Genomic DNA, 17,530 nt, shown 5'->3' with positions numbered 1-17,530 from the left:
CGCTAAAGGAGTGGGTGCAAGATGGCGAAAACACAACGGAAACATCAATAATACTGTTTTGATGCTTGAAACTTCAATGCAGACGGGTTAAACTGGCCGTTACTTCACGTCAGCTACTGTTAAAGCACTAAGCAGCCGAGATGGAGGATGAAGAGACAACGTTGGTAAGTGACATATTACAGAAACCCAAGGACAGAGAAAAAATGCTAACGCTAAATCAGTTCGGATTGCTGCAAATGTATACAGAAAGTAACCTTGTTAGACCTAAACGATAGATGACTTATCGCCCGTGCTTTCAAAACGTTCAAAAGTAACTTATGTGACGAGATTGTGAAGCTAAAAACTGCATACTGTTCCACTTTGTTCTGTTATGAAAACAGCGTTGGATGCATGCTCGACAGTAACGGTTGCCAGGTTGCCATTGGCAACCATTCAGAAAAAATGTCAACCACTTCTTGGCCTTTGGTTGCCATCAGTGGCAACCAGTTTTTAACATAAAGAAATAAGGACAGCAAACAGCAAAATGTGCACCCCAAAATAGATAAATGTTAATTATTTGTTGTATTAAGAGTGATATTTAATTATTGTTGTGACCAGTCGGAACCTGATACTTAAGTTGCAGGTGCATTGGTGTGATTACGGAGCCAGAAAGCGATGCACGTTTACTCGCGAGCGCGGTGCGCCGTGTGTTTGTTTTACAAAAAATGGCGAAGCAAATTAAGTTGTTTGACTGTGGGGTAAAAAGTTCGCCCAACCCGTCAACATCTCAAACTAATGTTCAAAGTGATTCAACTGATAAAGCGCAAGATGAACCCGTACGAAAAGCAAATAGGAAATGGGTAAAGTCTTGAGAGGCGAAACATTCTGCTCCGTTGTCCATTCACTTCCGGTAAAAGTTCCTTCAAAATAAGAGTCCCGATCTTATTACTACCAAAATAAAAGTGCAAAACGAAAACTTTACCATAGGAAAATATTGGCATACAAATATAATCACTTCTATAAAAAGGTAACACATTTTAAATATAGTTAGACATATTAAAGGTAATTTACAGCATTAATAATTAATATCTAATTCTTAACTGTGAATGGTTTTTATTTATTTAACATTAGAAATGTATTAGCCAATGCCAGAACCACAATCAAGACATCAATGCTGAAGGGCCAATGGATCTATGGTGGGGATCAGCACAAAGGTCAAGAAAACCCACATTTGAAAGGGAGACAACGGATGCCCAAGAAACTAGTATTTAGTATACCAGCAATTGAGGGTGGACAAGTTTACTACCACTTAAGTTTCAAATAATTGTGTTAATTACTTATTGTAAAGCATTTGAACATTCTTTTGTGTCGCATATTCATTATTAAGTTGATGTATAACTGTATAGTATCTTAATTATTTAAAATATAAGGTGACTAAAAATGGCAACCGTATGCCTGGTTGCCAGCCTGGCAACCACTTTTAAAAGTTAGCGTTGAGCCCTGCATGCAGTAGGTTTGTTTTGCTGCAAGCTATCTCCACTTAAAAGTCCTATAACGCAGGGTCTTCTTTCTCTATTTCTGCAGGCTTTGATCAGATGCTATTGCTATGAAAAATATTTCAATCACGCTGTAAACGCTGCAGCAGCTGCGCAGAGGAAATTCAGCAATGATCCTATCTACATGTTCTTCCACGCTTATGGCAACCTCATGCAAGGTGAGCTTGTAAATGTTTAGTAAAAAAAAAAAGCATGGTATTTTTCTGGCTGGACAAGTGTTTATTTTGCTATCTATCATTCTTTACTATGACATTTTATTTTAGATCAAATTCAAGAAGCCTCAATAGAGTTGGACACAATCAGAGACAGTCGAGATGTGTCTCTCTGCACATTAATGGCCCTTGTCTTTGCTGAGAAAAAAAAGACAAATCCAGGTAAGCCCAAATAGTCTTCTTTTATTATTGTCAGATGCTGGCCACACATGTTGCTATTATTCTAATAATCTATCATGTGTTCACAGACAAAGAAGTTATTCAAGAACTTGATGCTAAGGTCAAAGATGATCGTAAAAGTGCATCTCCCAAAAGCTTGTACTATGCCGGGATGTTTCTCTGGCTATTAGGACGAAATGATAAAGCAAGGGAGTACACAGAGAGAATGATCAAACTCTCCAGTGGCTCTAGAGAGGTGAGATGTTTGCCAAATGCATCATTATAACTCAAATGTTATGCAATGTGTTAGAGTGTTTTTAACGACAAGTAGGGCATTTTGGCTTCTCCCCTAATACTCTTGTGAAATGTTTGTTTTTCAGGGGATAATCCTAAAAGCCTGGATAGATGTGACATCTGGTAAAGACGCCTACGCCCGAAAAGCTGGAAAGTACTTTGATGAGGGACTGAAAGAAAAAGCTGATGTTTTTGCCCTGATGGGAAAGGTGAGACGGGAACTACATATCCATATTGAAAAAGTCATCCTCATTCACAGCTGAATATGTGACAATGCTATCATATCTTATATTTCCTGTCTATTTGTTTGTGTTTCTAATTTATTTATGATCTAATTGTTTATTATTATCTGTCCCTTGCCACTACTCTGATAATGTATACAGTTGAGTTCAGCTATCATACACCATAACACATACATTTAGGTTCTTTTGGACAGTTTATTTTTTGAATTATTCTTCTGTAACTTTTTTAATATTTCTTCAATTAGGGTTCTTTAGGCATACTAAAGTAAAAGTCCTACTCTCTACTAGCCTGAGTGTACAAAACATCCCTATGTGAATTTGTTTTCTTTCCCAGGCACAGTACTATGAATATCGTCAGAACTACTCCGGGGCTTTGGAGATGGTTAACCAGGTCATTGTTAGTTTCCCTGGGTTCTCGCCTGCCCTCATCAAGAAGATGAAGCTGTTGCTCAGCCTTCAAGACTGGGAGCAAACCATAGATGCAGCACACAGGTAAACGATGAGCATTTACAAGGTTTCTCCCAGATTGAACACAGGTCAGCTCTTTCTTAGAACAAGCCTATATCATGAAGTGCAAAAACATCAACAATCACTGCCAGGGACGAAGGAGAAAACACAGTCTGCCTTTACAAATGGCTCAGCATTCAAGTGCAAATGAAACACAAGCGTGATGCCTCAAACCAGTGCATACTACTGATTAAGCTATTGTTTGTGCTCGCCCCCTCTTGGCCAATTGAGCCAAAGTGCAAAAGTACAACACAATTCCAAGCATTTGCTGCTGCAGGTTTGTTGAAAAGAAAGAAGAGTGATCACTTAAAAATTGCACAAAGTGTTGCCCTCACTGGGATGTTGAGAGGACGCATGCGCTTTGCCGGCTTCACAGTTACTTTTAGTTTGAATTCTATTCATCTGGGAGCTCAACACACTACCGCAGCAGTATCATATATTCCATTAGTTTTAATCAAATAAATCCAAACTTGAGAAGTGTAGGAAGTGTACTTCATTCACTATGTGTCATATTTCAGGCTTTTACAGAAGGATACAAATAACCTGGAGGCGCTGCGGATGCTAGCTCTACATTCTTTATGTAGAGATGGAGATATTTCTGAGGTAATGTTTCACAAGGTCATACTTTGATCTGGTTTGGGGTTAGGGCTGCTCGATTATGGCAAAAATCATAATCTCGATTATTTGGGTCAATAATTGATATCACGATTATTAAAAACGATTATCCATTTACTTTGAAAACATCAATTTATTGGAGAAAAAAAATGTGAACAGTATGTTTTTAACAGTTGATTACCCTGAACTTTAAGTATAATTCAACTGAAAAAACAATAACAAAAAAAAATAATAAAAAATAAAAAGTAAAAAAAAGTAATAAAAGAATAATCGTTTTATTTCGATTACGTTGTTTTCGTAATCGTTGCAAGCCATAATCGTAATTGCGATTAAAATACGATTAATTGAGCAGCCCTAGTTGGGGTGCAAATCAGCAGGAAATATAAATAATATTCTAAATACTGGCATTAACAGTGGAGCTGTGGCACAGTTTTGATCAATGAACTGTTTTTGTATCCCCCTTGGCAGTCGGTAAAGCAGCTTTCAAACCTCATCAGCAGCTTGGAGATTCTGGAACCACACAACCCAGAGCTTTTCTACAGGATGTCTCTAGCCTTCACCCGTGTTGTAAGACAATTTATATTATTATTTCCAATTGTCTTTATGCTACAGTCTGCACATTATTAATTATAAAGGGTTGTTCTATTTGTATTTAGCATTTACAGTTATTTTCTTCTTTTTGTCACAGTGTGGACGAAATGAGAAAGTGATTGAGCAGACGTTCAGGATGGTGGAACGGGCCTTCTCTGTGGCATCAGGAGACTCAGATTTAGCCACAGAGCTGGGCTACCAGATGGTGCTTCAGGGCAAAATCAAGGAGGCTATGAAGTGGTACAAGACTGCCATGACTTTGGATGAGACGAGTGTTTCTGCTTTGACTGGTAACTTGTTACAGTGTTTAACCTGTTGTCTGCTCAACACTCATGCTGTTATGTCTGGATATTTAACATTATCTTTGCTACGCAGGTATAATCCGCTGCCAGCTGATAGAAGGCCACATTGACGACGCAGAACAACAGTTGGAATTTCTAACAGAGATTCAACAATCAATTGGAAAATCAGGGGTGACGTCTTTTTATGAATGCTGACTACACAAAATGTCTTTAATTTAAGTAACAGTATCTTGAAAGACAGTGGCTTATCGTGCTTTAATATAATTTATAGGGCTTTAAACCTGTTTCTTCCTGTTAGTTATTCTACCTGGGAGATTTTTACTTATGTATTTGATCCATCTTGTACATAATGCCTTGTTAAGTTTGCCTCTCTGCTACTTTTCTTTTTCTTGTATCTAACAATTGAATTATATTTTTTGTTTTCCCCCTCAGGAGCTACTTTACCTACGTGCTGTTCTCGCAGTGAAAAAATGCCGGCCCCAGGAGGAGGTTACCAATCTGTTGAATGATGCAGTGGACACACACTTCTCCACCCTGCAGGGTCTGCCTCTGGGAGTGGAGTACTTTGAGAAGCTGAATCCTGACTTCCTGTTAGAGATTGTTAAAGAGTATCTTTCACTGTGTCCTCCCAAGGTACGACTGTGACACTCATCAATGACATGATTTGTCATTAAAATGTCATATACATTCTGGTTTCGACATTTTGGGCACTGCAATAGAGCCTAAGATTAATTTCTATGATTAAAAGGCTAGATTTGTGTTCTAAAAAAATCCTCCCTGAGATAATATTATCATACATCTCTGAGATGTCCGTGATGTGATGAGGTTGGTCCAATTTTGCAAGTGTTGTGGTTGCTTGTCAAGTTTTTTCTTGTACATTCTCCCCCCAAAGATTTTTGTTAAACTTACAATGGCCCTATTTAGCTGTCGTCATAGAATGATGAAGTGATGCATCCTGTTCGAGTGTGAATCTCTGCATTAAATACATCTTTTACTGCCTTGCTTCAGCCTCCAGCCCAGGGCCAGCCTCCTGCTCCTCAGCTCCAGCACTGCGCCACATTATTGGATACTGTGGTCAAGATTGTGCCAGGGCTCCCTCAAGGGGTCTTCCTGCTTGCCAAAGTCAGATATCAGTCTGGTAAGCACAGCATTTTGATTTATTTTCTGCATATGGTATTCTAACCTCCATTGTGTGATTGATGACATGTCCTTGTGACATATGTGGATTTACTGCTCGATTTCAATTAGACTTTTTATCTTATCTTATTTATTCTTACCTCTGTAAAGCAGCTTGATAAATAAAATGTATTAATATCATTATCAATAATAAAATGTATTGCTTTTGTGGTTATTCAGGTGACATTGGCGCTGCTCAGAGCAGTCTGGAACATTGTCTGGAGCAGTGTCCTTCTCATGCAGATGCTCATCTGCTAATGGCACAGATTCATCTACTGCAGGGCAACTTCTCTCTGTGTTCCCAGTCTCTTGAGCTCTGCCTCAGCCATAACTTTGAGGTAAGATCCCCATAAACATGAATACTATGATTGACTGCAGTGTGCGTTCAGGCCTATTTAACCAATGGGAAAGGTGCAAATATAATGAAGTTATGTGCCTTTGTTTGTAACATTTAGAAATATGTCAGCTTATCCTCAGTTAGGCATGAATACAATGATGTATGTGAAATGAAGAAGACTTCCATCAATTTAGTGTGTATTGTTAAATTCCAACAGTTTAGTGACAGTGGTTTAAACACACATGTTAATACAGAAGCAATGTTAATCATCTCTGTGGCAGTTAAACTGGGTTTGGATGATCAAAATGTCTTCTGTGGTGAATGTTATTTCCTGCTATAATCAGGATCTCAACCACAGATTTATTACACAATCTGATATTGATTAACTGAGAAGATTGCATTTCCGAATGTGTTGTGACTTCTTGTCCATTCCAGATTCGCGAACATCCGTTGTACCATCTGATCAGGGCTCAGGCTAAGAAGAAAATGGGCGAGCTGACGGAAGCTATTCAGACGCTGCAGATGGCCATGTTACTTCCAGGTGTCCGCAGAACAGGATCCTCGTCCAAGTCCAAGAACAAGAAGATTGAGCTGAGTCCTGCTGACTGTCTCTCTGTCTTCTTGGAGTTAGCAGAGGCCCTGTGGCTCAACGGAGAACAGGTAACATTTTGATGTATTCTTTAAGGTTGTTGTGATGTCATAACGATGTTTTGGCTTGTGTAACCATTAGCCAATCACCAACCAAGGTAACACCCCCCCACCCTATGAACTGAATCTCCTCCTAGAGCACCATTGTGTTCTTTTTAACCAAATATCTCTCAGAGGGGCGTGGGGAGTGGCTCCTTATTTTCATCTAAAGTAACAGACAGAGAATCAGCACTTTTGAAACAGGGCTGAAACAGAGGGGATTATGGGATGCTACAATGCATGATCTGTTTGATATTTTGAGCCAAACATTTCAGAGACATGTTTTGTATATAACTGAGAACTAGAATATATTGATGAAAAACAGTATAATAAGGGGCCTTTAAGAAAAAAATACTGTCTACACTTTTTGATTTTACAGCATGAAGCAGCTAAGGTGATGCAGGATGCCATCAACGATTTCTCGGGAACCCCGGAGGAGCTACGTGTGACGATTGCCAATGCGGACCTGGCCCTGCTGCGAGGGGACACTGAGCTGGCACTGAGTATGCTCAGAAACATCACCCCCGAGCAGCCCTACTACATCCAAGCCAAGGAGAAAATGGCAGACATATATCTGAACCACAGAAAGGAGAAACGTCTGTATGCAAGCTGTTACAGGTGAGCCTCTTGATGTCAGATAGTGGCTGAACATATGAGACTACTCCATCTGAAACTTAATGCATTGGAAAAGTTTTTCTGAGCAGTAGTGGCTGAAACTTGATTGAATACACGACACTAGGACATTCAGCCATAGTTTCTTCATCTAGCTCTGTATATAGTCTAGGGCAGGGGTGTCCAAACTGTTTTCACTGAGGGCCACATACAGAAAAACTGAGGTATATTTCCTCTTAAGTTAGCAATATCAATCAAATGTAGGTCAATTATTCTTGATACTTGAATATGCTTTAAGAAAAAAACCAAAGCTTTTTCCATAGAGTTTTATTAATTTATTTTGCAGCTCCTTCCTTAAAATAGAAGCATCAGATTGCTTATGATAAGGGGGAATATGAAGGGTGTATTTCAAGCTATTTATGCAAATACAGATTTGTTAGACAAAGTTCTCAACTTTAATTGACTGTATTCATCTGAAAAGTGGGCTTATTAACACATGTATACTGTGTAATATATGTTTACATACTGTATATATTTCAGAAGTACAATATAAGACAAGTTTCTTGTGTGGGCCATATTCCATTATACTTTTAGAATTAGCTAAGGGCCGGTTCAAAATGGACCACGGGCCGCATTTGGCCCCCGGGCAGGAGTGTTCAACACCCCTGGTCTAGGGTTTTAGAAGACCACAAGCATAAATCAATTACAAATGTAACTGAAGCCATTCATCCAGTAAAGATAACATGTATACAGTTGCCTCCAGTCTGCTGCTGTTCTCTGATGCTACATGAATCAACAGCTGAGATGTAGTAAAGCGTGACTGACCCTAGGCAGCAGATACATACTGTTTACTAGATAATGAAGTACACCATATGTGATGTGATATCTCTGTCTTTCCTCCAGAGAAATAGTGGAGAAGCTGCCCAGCCCTCACACGTACCTTTTGCTAGGTGATGCCTACATGAACATTCAAGAAGTAAGTGGGAGATGTGATTCCTCTGTGTCCTATGAGATACTTTTTTATTCTTTAAAAACGTATTTGTGTGGATATTGGCAAACTTCAAAGGGCTTTGACGTTGCTTCAAGTAATCATATTCCTGCGATGTGTTCTCTAATCCCAATTTCATTTTGGTCAAGCATTTCATACATCTTCCCAAAAGTCAAAGGTGTAATGAAAAGCTGTCCTTCATTGAGAGATCATTTATTAATAGAGGTATTTTAGAAATGTGTAGCCTCTGTGCAATGTAATCACAACTGTTTTGATTGCCATTATACTTCTACATTCCTGTTTTTAAAATGAATGTAAGCCTTGCAATGTTTTGATGTTTTCCCCTCTGCAGTGATTTGTTGGAGCTGTATTGAGGTTTTTAGAAGATTACTTTTTTGAAGCAACACCAGCTATTCCTTTTTCAAACCATGTCCTGTAGCCGAAAGCGGCATGATGAAACGGAATAATTATGAGGATGCTTTCCAATCAAAGTGTATTCATATAGCCCAAAATCACAGGTTTTACATTTGTCTCAGGGTGCTTTACAGTTTATACAGAATATGAAACCCTCTGTGCTTAGACCCTCACATCGGAAAAGTAAAAACTTGCAAAGAAACCCAACAGTTAATTGGGAGAAAAGGCAGAAAACCTCGGGTAGAGCAACAGAGGAGCAGAGATGGCAAAAGTACACCCATCCTTTACTCAAGTAGAAGTACAGATACTCGTGTTTAAAAATACTCTGGTAAAAGTAGAAGTACTGACTAAACTTCTTTACTCAAGTCAAAGTAAAGAAGTATGGGCTTCGAAATGTACTTAAGTAAAATGTACCCATAACTACAGTACCAACTGTTTTATAGAGTAACTGGTAACTGGACCTCACTCTATATTAATAGAACAATAATCGAGCCGAGTTCTCATTGGTCCTCTTCTTTAGAGAAGACCAGGAAATGACGGACCCACAGATCGTGTTCAAATCAATAGGCACGCAATGACTCTAAATAATAATGATCACGCCACCAAACGCAGATTAAAACTAAAGTAACAAGCCTGTTTTGAAAATGTAAGAAGTAGAAAGTACAGGTATTTGTGTTAAAAATGTAAGAAGTAAAAGTAAAAAGTCGTCAGAAAAGTACTGATACCAGAAAAATGAACTTAAGTATAGCAACGAAGTATTTGTACTCCACTACTTCCCACCTCTGTAGAGGAGTGGTCCCTCTCCACTGACGTGCAATAGGTGTTGTGTGTGTGTGTAAATAAAAAGATATTACATTTATAACAGCTAAATATATTCTGTTAATTTAAAAAACATACAGATAATGCTCAACAATGTGAGTGAGCTATCAAACTAAGAGTTTAGGTCATGAAGCTTTTTTTTAATCGCTAAATATTGTTCTTTGAAAATCAGTGTAAGCATTTATGAGATGAAAGGAGTGCAATGTAAGCCGTTGTCATCCTCACAAGACATTACATAAACAAATCTACTGTCTCTCTTGGCAGTGTTGAAGTACAGTTATCTTGATGATTTGTTAGTGTAAACATGGAAAATCATGCATTAGTTTTGATGTTGATTTCTCAAACATCAAAAGTCAGTTGAAATTGTTCAAACTGACTTGATGAGAGTCAAGTATGACTCACTGCATGGCATTTCACAAGGGATCATTAGCAATAAATCACCTATAAACAGAAGCTTAACAGAAAAGCACTTAGCTCAAAGGGAACTTCAGTAGATTGCGCGGCAGTATTTGATTTACTATAAGCTTTATAAATGAAGAAATAGGATGAATTGTTATTTGACAATACTTGAGAAATATTTAAAGAAAGCCATTGTCTCATTCCTACACCGTTTGAATGAGACAAGGCAGGAGTTTACCGTTTAGTTAATATAGGAATTATTATTTAGTTGTCACATCCCTTTACAAAAGCACTGTTAAATTGTTGCTCAATGATGGTTTACAATGGAAAGGGACACATTGTGCCTGCATTCTAGTGAATCGAAGAGTTTTAAGTCACATGCCTGATTTTTATGGCAGGCCAGACAACCTTCTTAGGTCTGTTGACACATACTCTGGTTGTGATGATAGATACAATGACGTCATTCAAGACTGAGATTGAAATAGATCTCCCCAACCCAAACATCCGAAATCTTTATCCAGTGTTACCATCAGCTCTTATTCCTAGCCTTAAGGTGTTTACTCCATGTTCACAACAATTTGTAAATACTGAAATATATTAACCTGAATAATATTTACAAAAACTGCAATTGTGACTCCTCTCACCGTGGGATTTGTTTGTCCTCAGCCCGAGAAAGCCATCGAGGTTTATGAGCAAGCTCTGAAGAAAAACCCAAAAGCTGGTGCTTTAGCCAGCAAGATTGGAAAAGCCCTGGTCAAGACTCATAACTACGTCAAGGTATGTTTGATATACACATGTACAAATAAACATGATCCACTCACAGAGAGAAGTGTTAACACAAGGCTGCTGTTACACAGGCGATAAATTACTACGAAGCAGCCCTTAAGACGGAGCAGCAGAACTTCCTGCGCTACGACCTGGCCGAGCTGCTGATGAAGATGAAGCAGTATCAGCGCTGTGAGACCGTCCTGCTGGAAGCTCTGGTCCATGAGTCAGGTACTTCAGACGTCAGAGCATTTCACACAAATTTCAAGCAAACTCCTGACGTCAAACACATACTGTTAGAAAAAGATCACTCGTCACCGGCTTGAGCTTCAATATTAGGACACATGTATTTATTATCCTATGGTAAGGCAAGGCAAGGCAAGGCAAGGCAAGGCAAGTTTATTTATATAGCACTTTTCTGTACGCGACAATTCAAAGTGCTTTACAAAACAAATTAAAATACTTTTTATGAATAAATACAGTGAAAACACATTATATAATGGCATTTTACAACAGGCATTACAAAGCAAAGATAATAAAATAATAAAAATAAACACAATACAATACAATACAATACATGTTTAAAAGGCATACTGTAGTTCGAATATGAGCAGCTCAATTAAAAGCAGCAGTGTCGGGGCATAATAGCTAAATGCTGCCTCTCCATGTTTTGTTGTTACTCTCGGAACCGATAGCAGACCCGTCCCAGAAGACCTGAGGCACCTTGATGGCTCGTAATTGTGTAGGAGTTCATCAATATACTTTGGTCCTAAACCATGTAATGATTTAAAAACTAGCAATAGTACTTTAAAATCAATTATTTGGCCGACTGGAAGCCAATGTAAAGAATTCAGAACCGGACTGATGTGATCCACTCTTTTAGTGTTAGTGAGGACACGTGCAGCAGCGTTCTGAATCAGCTGCAGCTTTCTGATGGATTTTTTTGTCAGCCCTGTGAATACACTATTGCAGTAGTCGAGTCTACTGAAAATAAAAGCATGGACAAGCTTTTCGAAGTCCTGTTGTGACATTAGTTTTTTAATCCTCGATATATTCTTCAGGTGATAGTATGCAGACCTAATGACTGTTGTAATGTGGCTGTTGAAATTCAGGTCTGAGTCCATCACTACACCTAGATTTCTGGCTTTATTAGTGGTTTTGTAGTCTGCCGACTGAAGCTCTGCGATTACTTTTAATCGGTCCTTCTTAGCTCCAAAAACAATGATCTCAGTTTTTTGTTTGTTCAGTTGGAGAAAGTTCTGAGTCATCCAGTCAGTGATGTGCTCAATGCACTTGCTCAGTGTTCTAATCGGAGAATAGTCTCCTGGTGTGATTTTAAAATAAATCTGGGTGTCGTCTGTATAGATGTGATAGCTTAGATCGCTCTTTTTAATAATTTCAGCCAGAGGTAGCATATAAATATTAAAAAGCAAAGGTCCTAAGATGGAGCCTTGAGGAACCCCGCATGACATATTTGTCAAAGTTGATGTGTAGTTGCCTATTGAGACAACGTTTTTTTCTGTCCTTTTAAGTAGGTACTAAACCAATTTAGAGCTGTTCCTGAAACTCCCACCCAGTTTTCTAGATGGTCTAGCAATATGTTGTGGTCAACAGTGTCAAATGCAGCGCTGAGATCTAATAATACTAAAACTGATATTCTGCCACTGTCTGTGTTTAAATGAATGTCATTTAAGACCTTTACAAGTGCAGTTTCAGTGCTGTGGTTTGGTCGAAAGCCCGACTGAAACACATCAAAACCGTCATTTAAAAACATGAAATGACTCAACTGTTGAAAGACAACTTTTTCAATCAATTTGCTTAAAAAAGGAAGGTTTGATATTGGCCTGTAATTATTCATTACGGTTGTGTCCAAGTTATGCTTTTTTAGGAGCGGTTTAATTACTGCAGTTTTCAGGGCCTGCGGAAATACACCTGTTTGAAGAGACTTGTTTACTATGTGTAGTATATCTGAGGCCATGCAGTGAAAAACAGTTTTGAAAAATCCTGTCGGAATAATATCGAGGCTACAGGAGGAGGATTTCAGATGTTGAATAATGTCTTCCAGGTCATTAGCATTTTTCAGACGGAATTGTGTCATGATGTCTGGATTGACTTTAGGTGAATATAGGGGCAGTACATTTGCTGTACCTGATGCAGAGGAACTGACTGCCTGTCTAATTGTCATGATTTTGTCAGTGAAGAAGCAGGCAAATTCATTGCAGGCCCTGGTGGATAGAAATTCTGAAGCTACTGACACTGGGGGGTTTGTTAGTCTGTCGACGGTAGCAAACAAGGCACGTGAGTTGTTTTTATTTTTGGTAATGATGTCAGAAAAGAAAGACTGTCGTGCCTTTTTTATTTCCTGATTATATATTTCGAAGTAAACTTGGAGATTTGTTTTTCTCCATCTGCGTTCAGCTTTTCTGCACTCAGTTTTTGCTGTTCTCACAGTCATGGCTTTTCTCCATGGAGATTTTTTATTGCTAGATACTTCCTTTGTTTTAATGGGAGCAATGGTATCCATGACATTTGTTATTTTGGAATTAAAATGATCAACTATCTCATTTACTGAGAAGTTAGCATGGGCAATTGAGGGAGTAAAAATCTGAGCAAACATTTCCTCTGCATTTTCAGTTAAGTGACGTCTAGTGGTTACCTCTTTCTTAACAATTGTATGGACGGTAATAGAGCTCTCAAAGAAAACACAGGAATGGTCGGAGAGCGCTACATCAGTCACCACAAGCTTAGAAATGTTCAGACCCTTTGATACAATTAGGTCCAGGGTGTGCCTCTTATTGTGCGTCGGACCCTTGACATGCTGAGTCAGTCCAAAATTGTCGATAACACAAAACAGTTCTTTAGCCCCTCTGTCCTGGGGACAACTAGTTCCCAGAATAGTGTCCTTCACATGCTTATACAAGAGAGTGTTTCACAGTCACAAGATGCAGGAATACTGGTTCAAAGCAGTATACAATGTTTGGTTTAGATTAGCTAAGACCCACGTCAGAAATGATCATGCTTGTCATATGTCTATCTCCATAGAGGCTGAATCATCATGTTAATCGTTGTCACATAGCTATCATATGCCTAAAACAGTGTGTCCTGACGCTCTTCTAGGTAATCATACATCCTGTTACGTACACAGCTACGTAGGGCCTTTGTTATCATCAGCTACTCTGATATTGGAAGAGTACATTCTGTATTTTCCTAACACAAACCAAATGCATCCAGTCAGGATGAAGCTCTAAATATTAACAACCCGATGCAACGATGAAAAGAAAATATAAGCAAATATGTCCAACAAAACCAATTCTACTGTTTTCAGTTGTTTAAAATATTTTGTTGCCTTTTTACATTTCTTCCCCGGATCTACCCAGTGAATGAACTGCAGGCACTCTCAGATAATTGCCGTTATCTGGTCCTGTTGGCAAAGGTCCAAAACAAGGTGGACAAGAATGAGGAAGCTTTACTCTCCCTGCAAAAAGTAAGTGGTTTCAGCTTTGTGGCTTTTTTCGAGATTTTGTCATCTTTTCACATTTTGAATGAACTATTTTCTGGAGTATTTCCAATCAAAACGTATTGGTACGGTAACATGATACGGATGATGTTTTTATAGTTGATTCGAGATAAACAAGGTTGTCTTTTTGCTGTGTAAAGGCCAGAGATGTGCAGGCCAAGGTGCTGAAGCGGGTGCAGTTGGAGCAACCTGACGCCGTCCCCATGCAGAAGCAGCTTGCCGCCGAGATCTGTGCTGAGATCGCTAAACACTACACAAGTCAGAGGGGCTATGAGAGAGCGGTCAAATTCTACAAAGAAGCTCTTGTGTATTGTGAGACTGATCACAAGGTCAGTGCAGCCGAATCAAAAACGTCCTGTGTACTCACTGCAGCTGCGGTTTACAAGCACTGGCGTCTTTTAGAATCTGGTGCTTGTGTTTGTGACATTTTCTGATCATGGTTGATGGCTTAATCTATGGGAAAGGTATCTAACCTACAGAGAATGTTGTCAAATGAATGCTCTCCCTGTTCCTAGGTGATGCTGGAGCTGGCACGGTTGTACCTTACTCTAGATGATGTTGACTCGTGCCACGATCAATGCAGCATCATTTTGAAGAATGACCAGTTGAATGAAGATGCAACTCTGGTTTGTTCTCTCTGTCTTTCGTCACAGTTTTGATCATCACCTTTTTTTCTGACAAATTCTTAGAACTTTTTTCTTACATGTTTTTTTCTTAGATGATGGCTGACATTATGTTTAGGAAGCAGGAATATGAACAGGCAGTTTTCCACTTTCAACAACTTCTGGAGCGAAAACCAGGTACATTAGAGACACATTTCCAAAAAGAAATTGTGGTGAATTGATGATTTGAGAGAAGAATAATAAGTCACACCTGTTTTCAGACAACTACCCAACACTGTCACGTCTCATTGAATTGTTGAGGAGGGCCGGGAAGTTGGAAGAAGTTCCCAGATTTCTTGATATGGCAGAAAAACACTCTTCCAGAACTAAGTTTGACCCCGGGTTCAACTACTGCAAAGGACTCTGTCTTTGGTACGTTTTGGGGGAGCGTTTCCTTGAAATATTTGACAAAATCAGTTTTAACATTACTGACTTAACTTGTGCTTGCTCCTCAGGTTTACAGGAGAACCTAATGAGGCCCTGTGGCACTTCAACAAAGCACGCAAAGACAACGATTGGGGTCAAAATGCTGTTTACAACATGATTGAAATCTACCTAAACCCTGACAATGACACCATGGGAGGAGAAGTATTTGAGAACTTAGATGGTGACATTGGGTAAGTGGCAGTAAGAGCATACTATATACCTAAATAAACACTCAGACTCTCATCTAACATCTCACTTTTGTCTCTTACCAGGAACTCCACAGAGAAGCAGGAGTCGGAGCAGCTTTCTGTGAGAACAGCCGAGAAGCTGCTGAAGGAGTTAAAGCCTCAGACTCCAGGAGGACACACACAGCTCCGCATCCTGGAGAACTACTGCTTGTTGGCCACTAAACAGAAGGCCAATATAGAGAAAGCCCTCAATGTTTTCACAGAGATTGCAAACAATGAGGTAAGTAAACGCCAGACTGTGCACGAGTTACATCACTCCCCTGTGTAAATATATGCACACTAGGAGTTGTGCATTAATTTAAATTCCCTCTTAATGTCAGTCAGAGGTTTGGTTGTTAACTGCACATGGATCAGGCTGAATTGTAATGTCATACATATGGTTTATGTTTTACGTTTGTCGTTTTTATTGAAATGTTATAATAACATTTAACTGTACTTAAGCGGAGTCACTATGGTTTCAGTGTAAACGAATGGAAAGAAGGCAGTGTGGGGGGATTTGTTATCCGGTTCATCCTGTCTCACCAGGATTCTCTGGTTCAATTCAGAAAGACCACGTGCCAGCACTGTTGGCCATGGCGACAGCTTATATGATGCTGAAGCAAACCCCAAGAGCCAGGAACCAGCTCAAACGCATAGCTAAGATGAACTGGAACATTGTTGACGCCGATGAGTTTGAGAAGAGCTGGCTGCTCTTGGCAGACATCTACATCCATTCGTCAAAGTATGACATGGCCGGGGACCTTCTAAAGAGATGCCTTAACCATAACAAGGTCTGTTTGAAAGTCTTGTCACTGCCTGCTTATTATGTGGTTTAAAAATCTGTCCAATTCACACAGAACCTCTACCCCTTAGTTTGGAGAATTGCCGGACTTTGTAACGCAGAGGCTGTATTTTATGTTAATTTCTTTGTGATCACAATTGCACGTTTTTTTTTTCCACAGTCATGCTGTAAAGCCTATGAATATCTTGGCTACATCATGGAAAAAGAGCAGTCGTTCCGTGATGCAGCACTCAACTATGAACTGGCTTGGAAATATGGAAATAGGACTAACCCAACTATTGGTTTGTGCACCAAAATCACAAATCCAGCTATATTTAAAAGGACCGAAGCAATTTCAGAATCTATATTTCTAAAATGTATGTCATGTCATTTTAATTTCAGGATACAAGCTTGCTTTCAACTACCTGAAGGCAAAGAGGCATGTTGATGCCATAGATGTGTGTCATAAGGTGAGACCAAGTGTTTACAGTTTGACAGATAAGATCTGTATTTACACCGCTAATAATCTTTGCTTCTGTCCACAGGTTCTGGCTGCTCATCCAAATTATCCGAGAATGAGAAAAGACATCCTGGACAAAGCTCGAATGGCCCTGAGACCTTAGAGTTTGAACTGTGTGTGTGTGTGTGAGAGAGAGTGAACCATGGAGCAAATGTTTCTGTAATAAAATGAGTTATTTTGATTTAATCCTTTTTATGGTTTGGCTTCAGCTGTCAAATTAGAAAATGTTGGTTGTCTGTATTTGTCTGAAAACTGGCTAAAACACATTGCAATGTAAATGTTATTTTAGGCTTATTCAGCTGAAAGCATTGTTCTTTCTTTCCTTACAATGCCTTTACAAAAAGTTGACTAAAAACATTTAAGACTATTTATGAAAAATGTATGTGTGCTCCCCATTATCGAGGCAACCTATTTTCTCATAATAATAATAATAATAAAATGATTTAGATACCTGATGTTGGCTTTTTGTCTGTCTCTTTACTACTAAAAATCTAACTGATGCATTAAGAAGGGCATGAACTGTTCTATTTAAGGCATATCCTGAATGGACAATTTACATCATCCAACAATTGCCACATAGACAAACATTTACAAGCGTGAGTGGGAAGAAAAGCAGGACACGGTGAACATTTTAATGGATAATAAAGTGGATGCCTGGCGTGAATAGGAAGTGCTGGGTAACACAGTCACTACAGATGGAGTCACTGCAAGTCAAAGGCAGAAAGAAGTCAGCGGAGCAGGCT

At 39.1% G+C, this 17,530-nt stretch overlaps 1 protein-coding gene across 2 annotated transcripts; it reads left to right on the top strand.

Moving 5' to 3' along the window:
* The first annotated feature begins 13 nt into the window (after nt 1–13).
* Nucleotides 14–17,235, top strand: ttc21b (tetratricopeptide repeat domain 21B). Of its 2 annotated transcripts, XM_034134456.1 has the most exons (29): nt 14–164; nt 1,564–1,693; nt 1,799–1,909; nt 1,996–2,162; nt 2,287–2,409; nt 2,777–2,934; nt 3,468–3,552; nt 4,033–4,131; nt 4,253–4,445; nt 4,531–4,628; nt 4,890–5,090; nt 5,466–5,595; nt 5,814–5,971; nt 6,406–6,630; nt 7,037–7,275; nt 8,173–8,245; nt 10,556–10,666; nt 10,747–10,885; nt 14,032–14,138; nt 14,312–14,500; nt 14,687–14,797; nt 14,890–14,971; nt 15,055–15,205; nt 15,289–15,450; nt 15,532–15,727; nt 16,053–16,277; nt 16,449–16,569; nt 16,670–16,737; nt 16,813–17,235. In XM_034134456.1, exons 1-29 carry the CDS (start codon nt 141–143, stop codon nt 16,888–16,890), a joined length of 3,954 nt encoding a protein of 1,317 aa, XP_033990347.1. In that variant the 5' UTR covers nt 14–140; the 3' UTR covers nt 16,891–17,235. The 2 variants fall into 2 exon arrangements, with proteins under 2 accessions (XP_033990347.1, XP_033990348.1); XM_034134457.1 differs by lacking the exons at nt 16,449–16,569; nt 16,670–16,737; nt 16,813–17,235 and having other exon boundaries at nt 16,033–16,263.
* The last annotated feature ends 295 nt before the right edge of the window (nt 17,236–17,530 follow it).

The sequence above is a fragment of the Trematomus bernacchii genome, unplaced genomic scaffold, assembly GCF_902827165.1.
Source record: "Trematomus bernacchii unplaced genomic scaffold, fTreBer1.1, whole genome shotgun sequence".
Classification (NCBI taxonomy): Eukaryota; Metazoa; Chordata; class Actinopteri; order Perciformes; family Nototheniidae; genus Trematomus; species Trematomus bernacchii.
This window is presented reverse-complemented; position numbering and strand designations above follow the sequence as displayed.

Excerpts from the sequence above, each read along its gene's own strand:
- ttc21b (XM_034134456.1), top strand. The coding sequence starts at position 141 with ATGGAGGATGAAGAGACAACGTTG. Across the intron at positions 2,163-2,286 it reads TCTCCAGTGGCTCTAGAGAG|GGGATAATCCTAAAAGCCTG; the intron begins GTGAGATGTTTG and ends TTTGTTTTTCAG. Across the intron at positions 16,278-16,448 it reads GATGCCTTAACCATAACAAG|TCATGCTGTAAAGCCTATGA; the intron begins GTCTGTTTGAAA and ends TTTTTTCCACAG.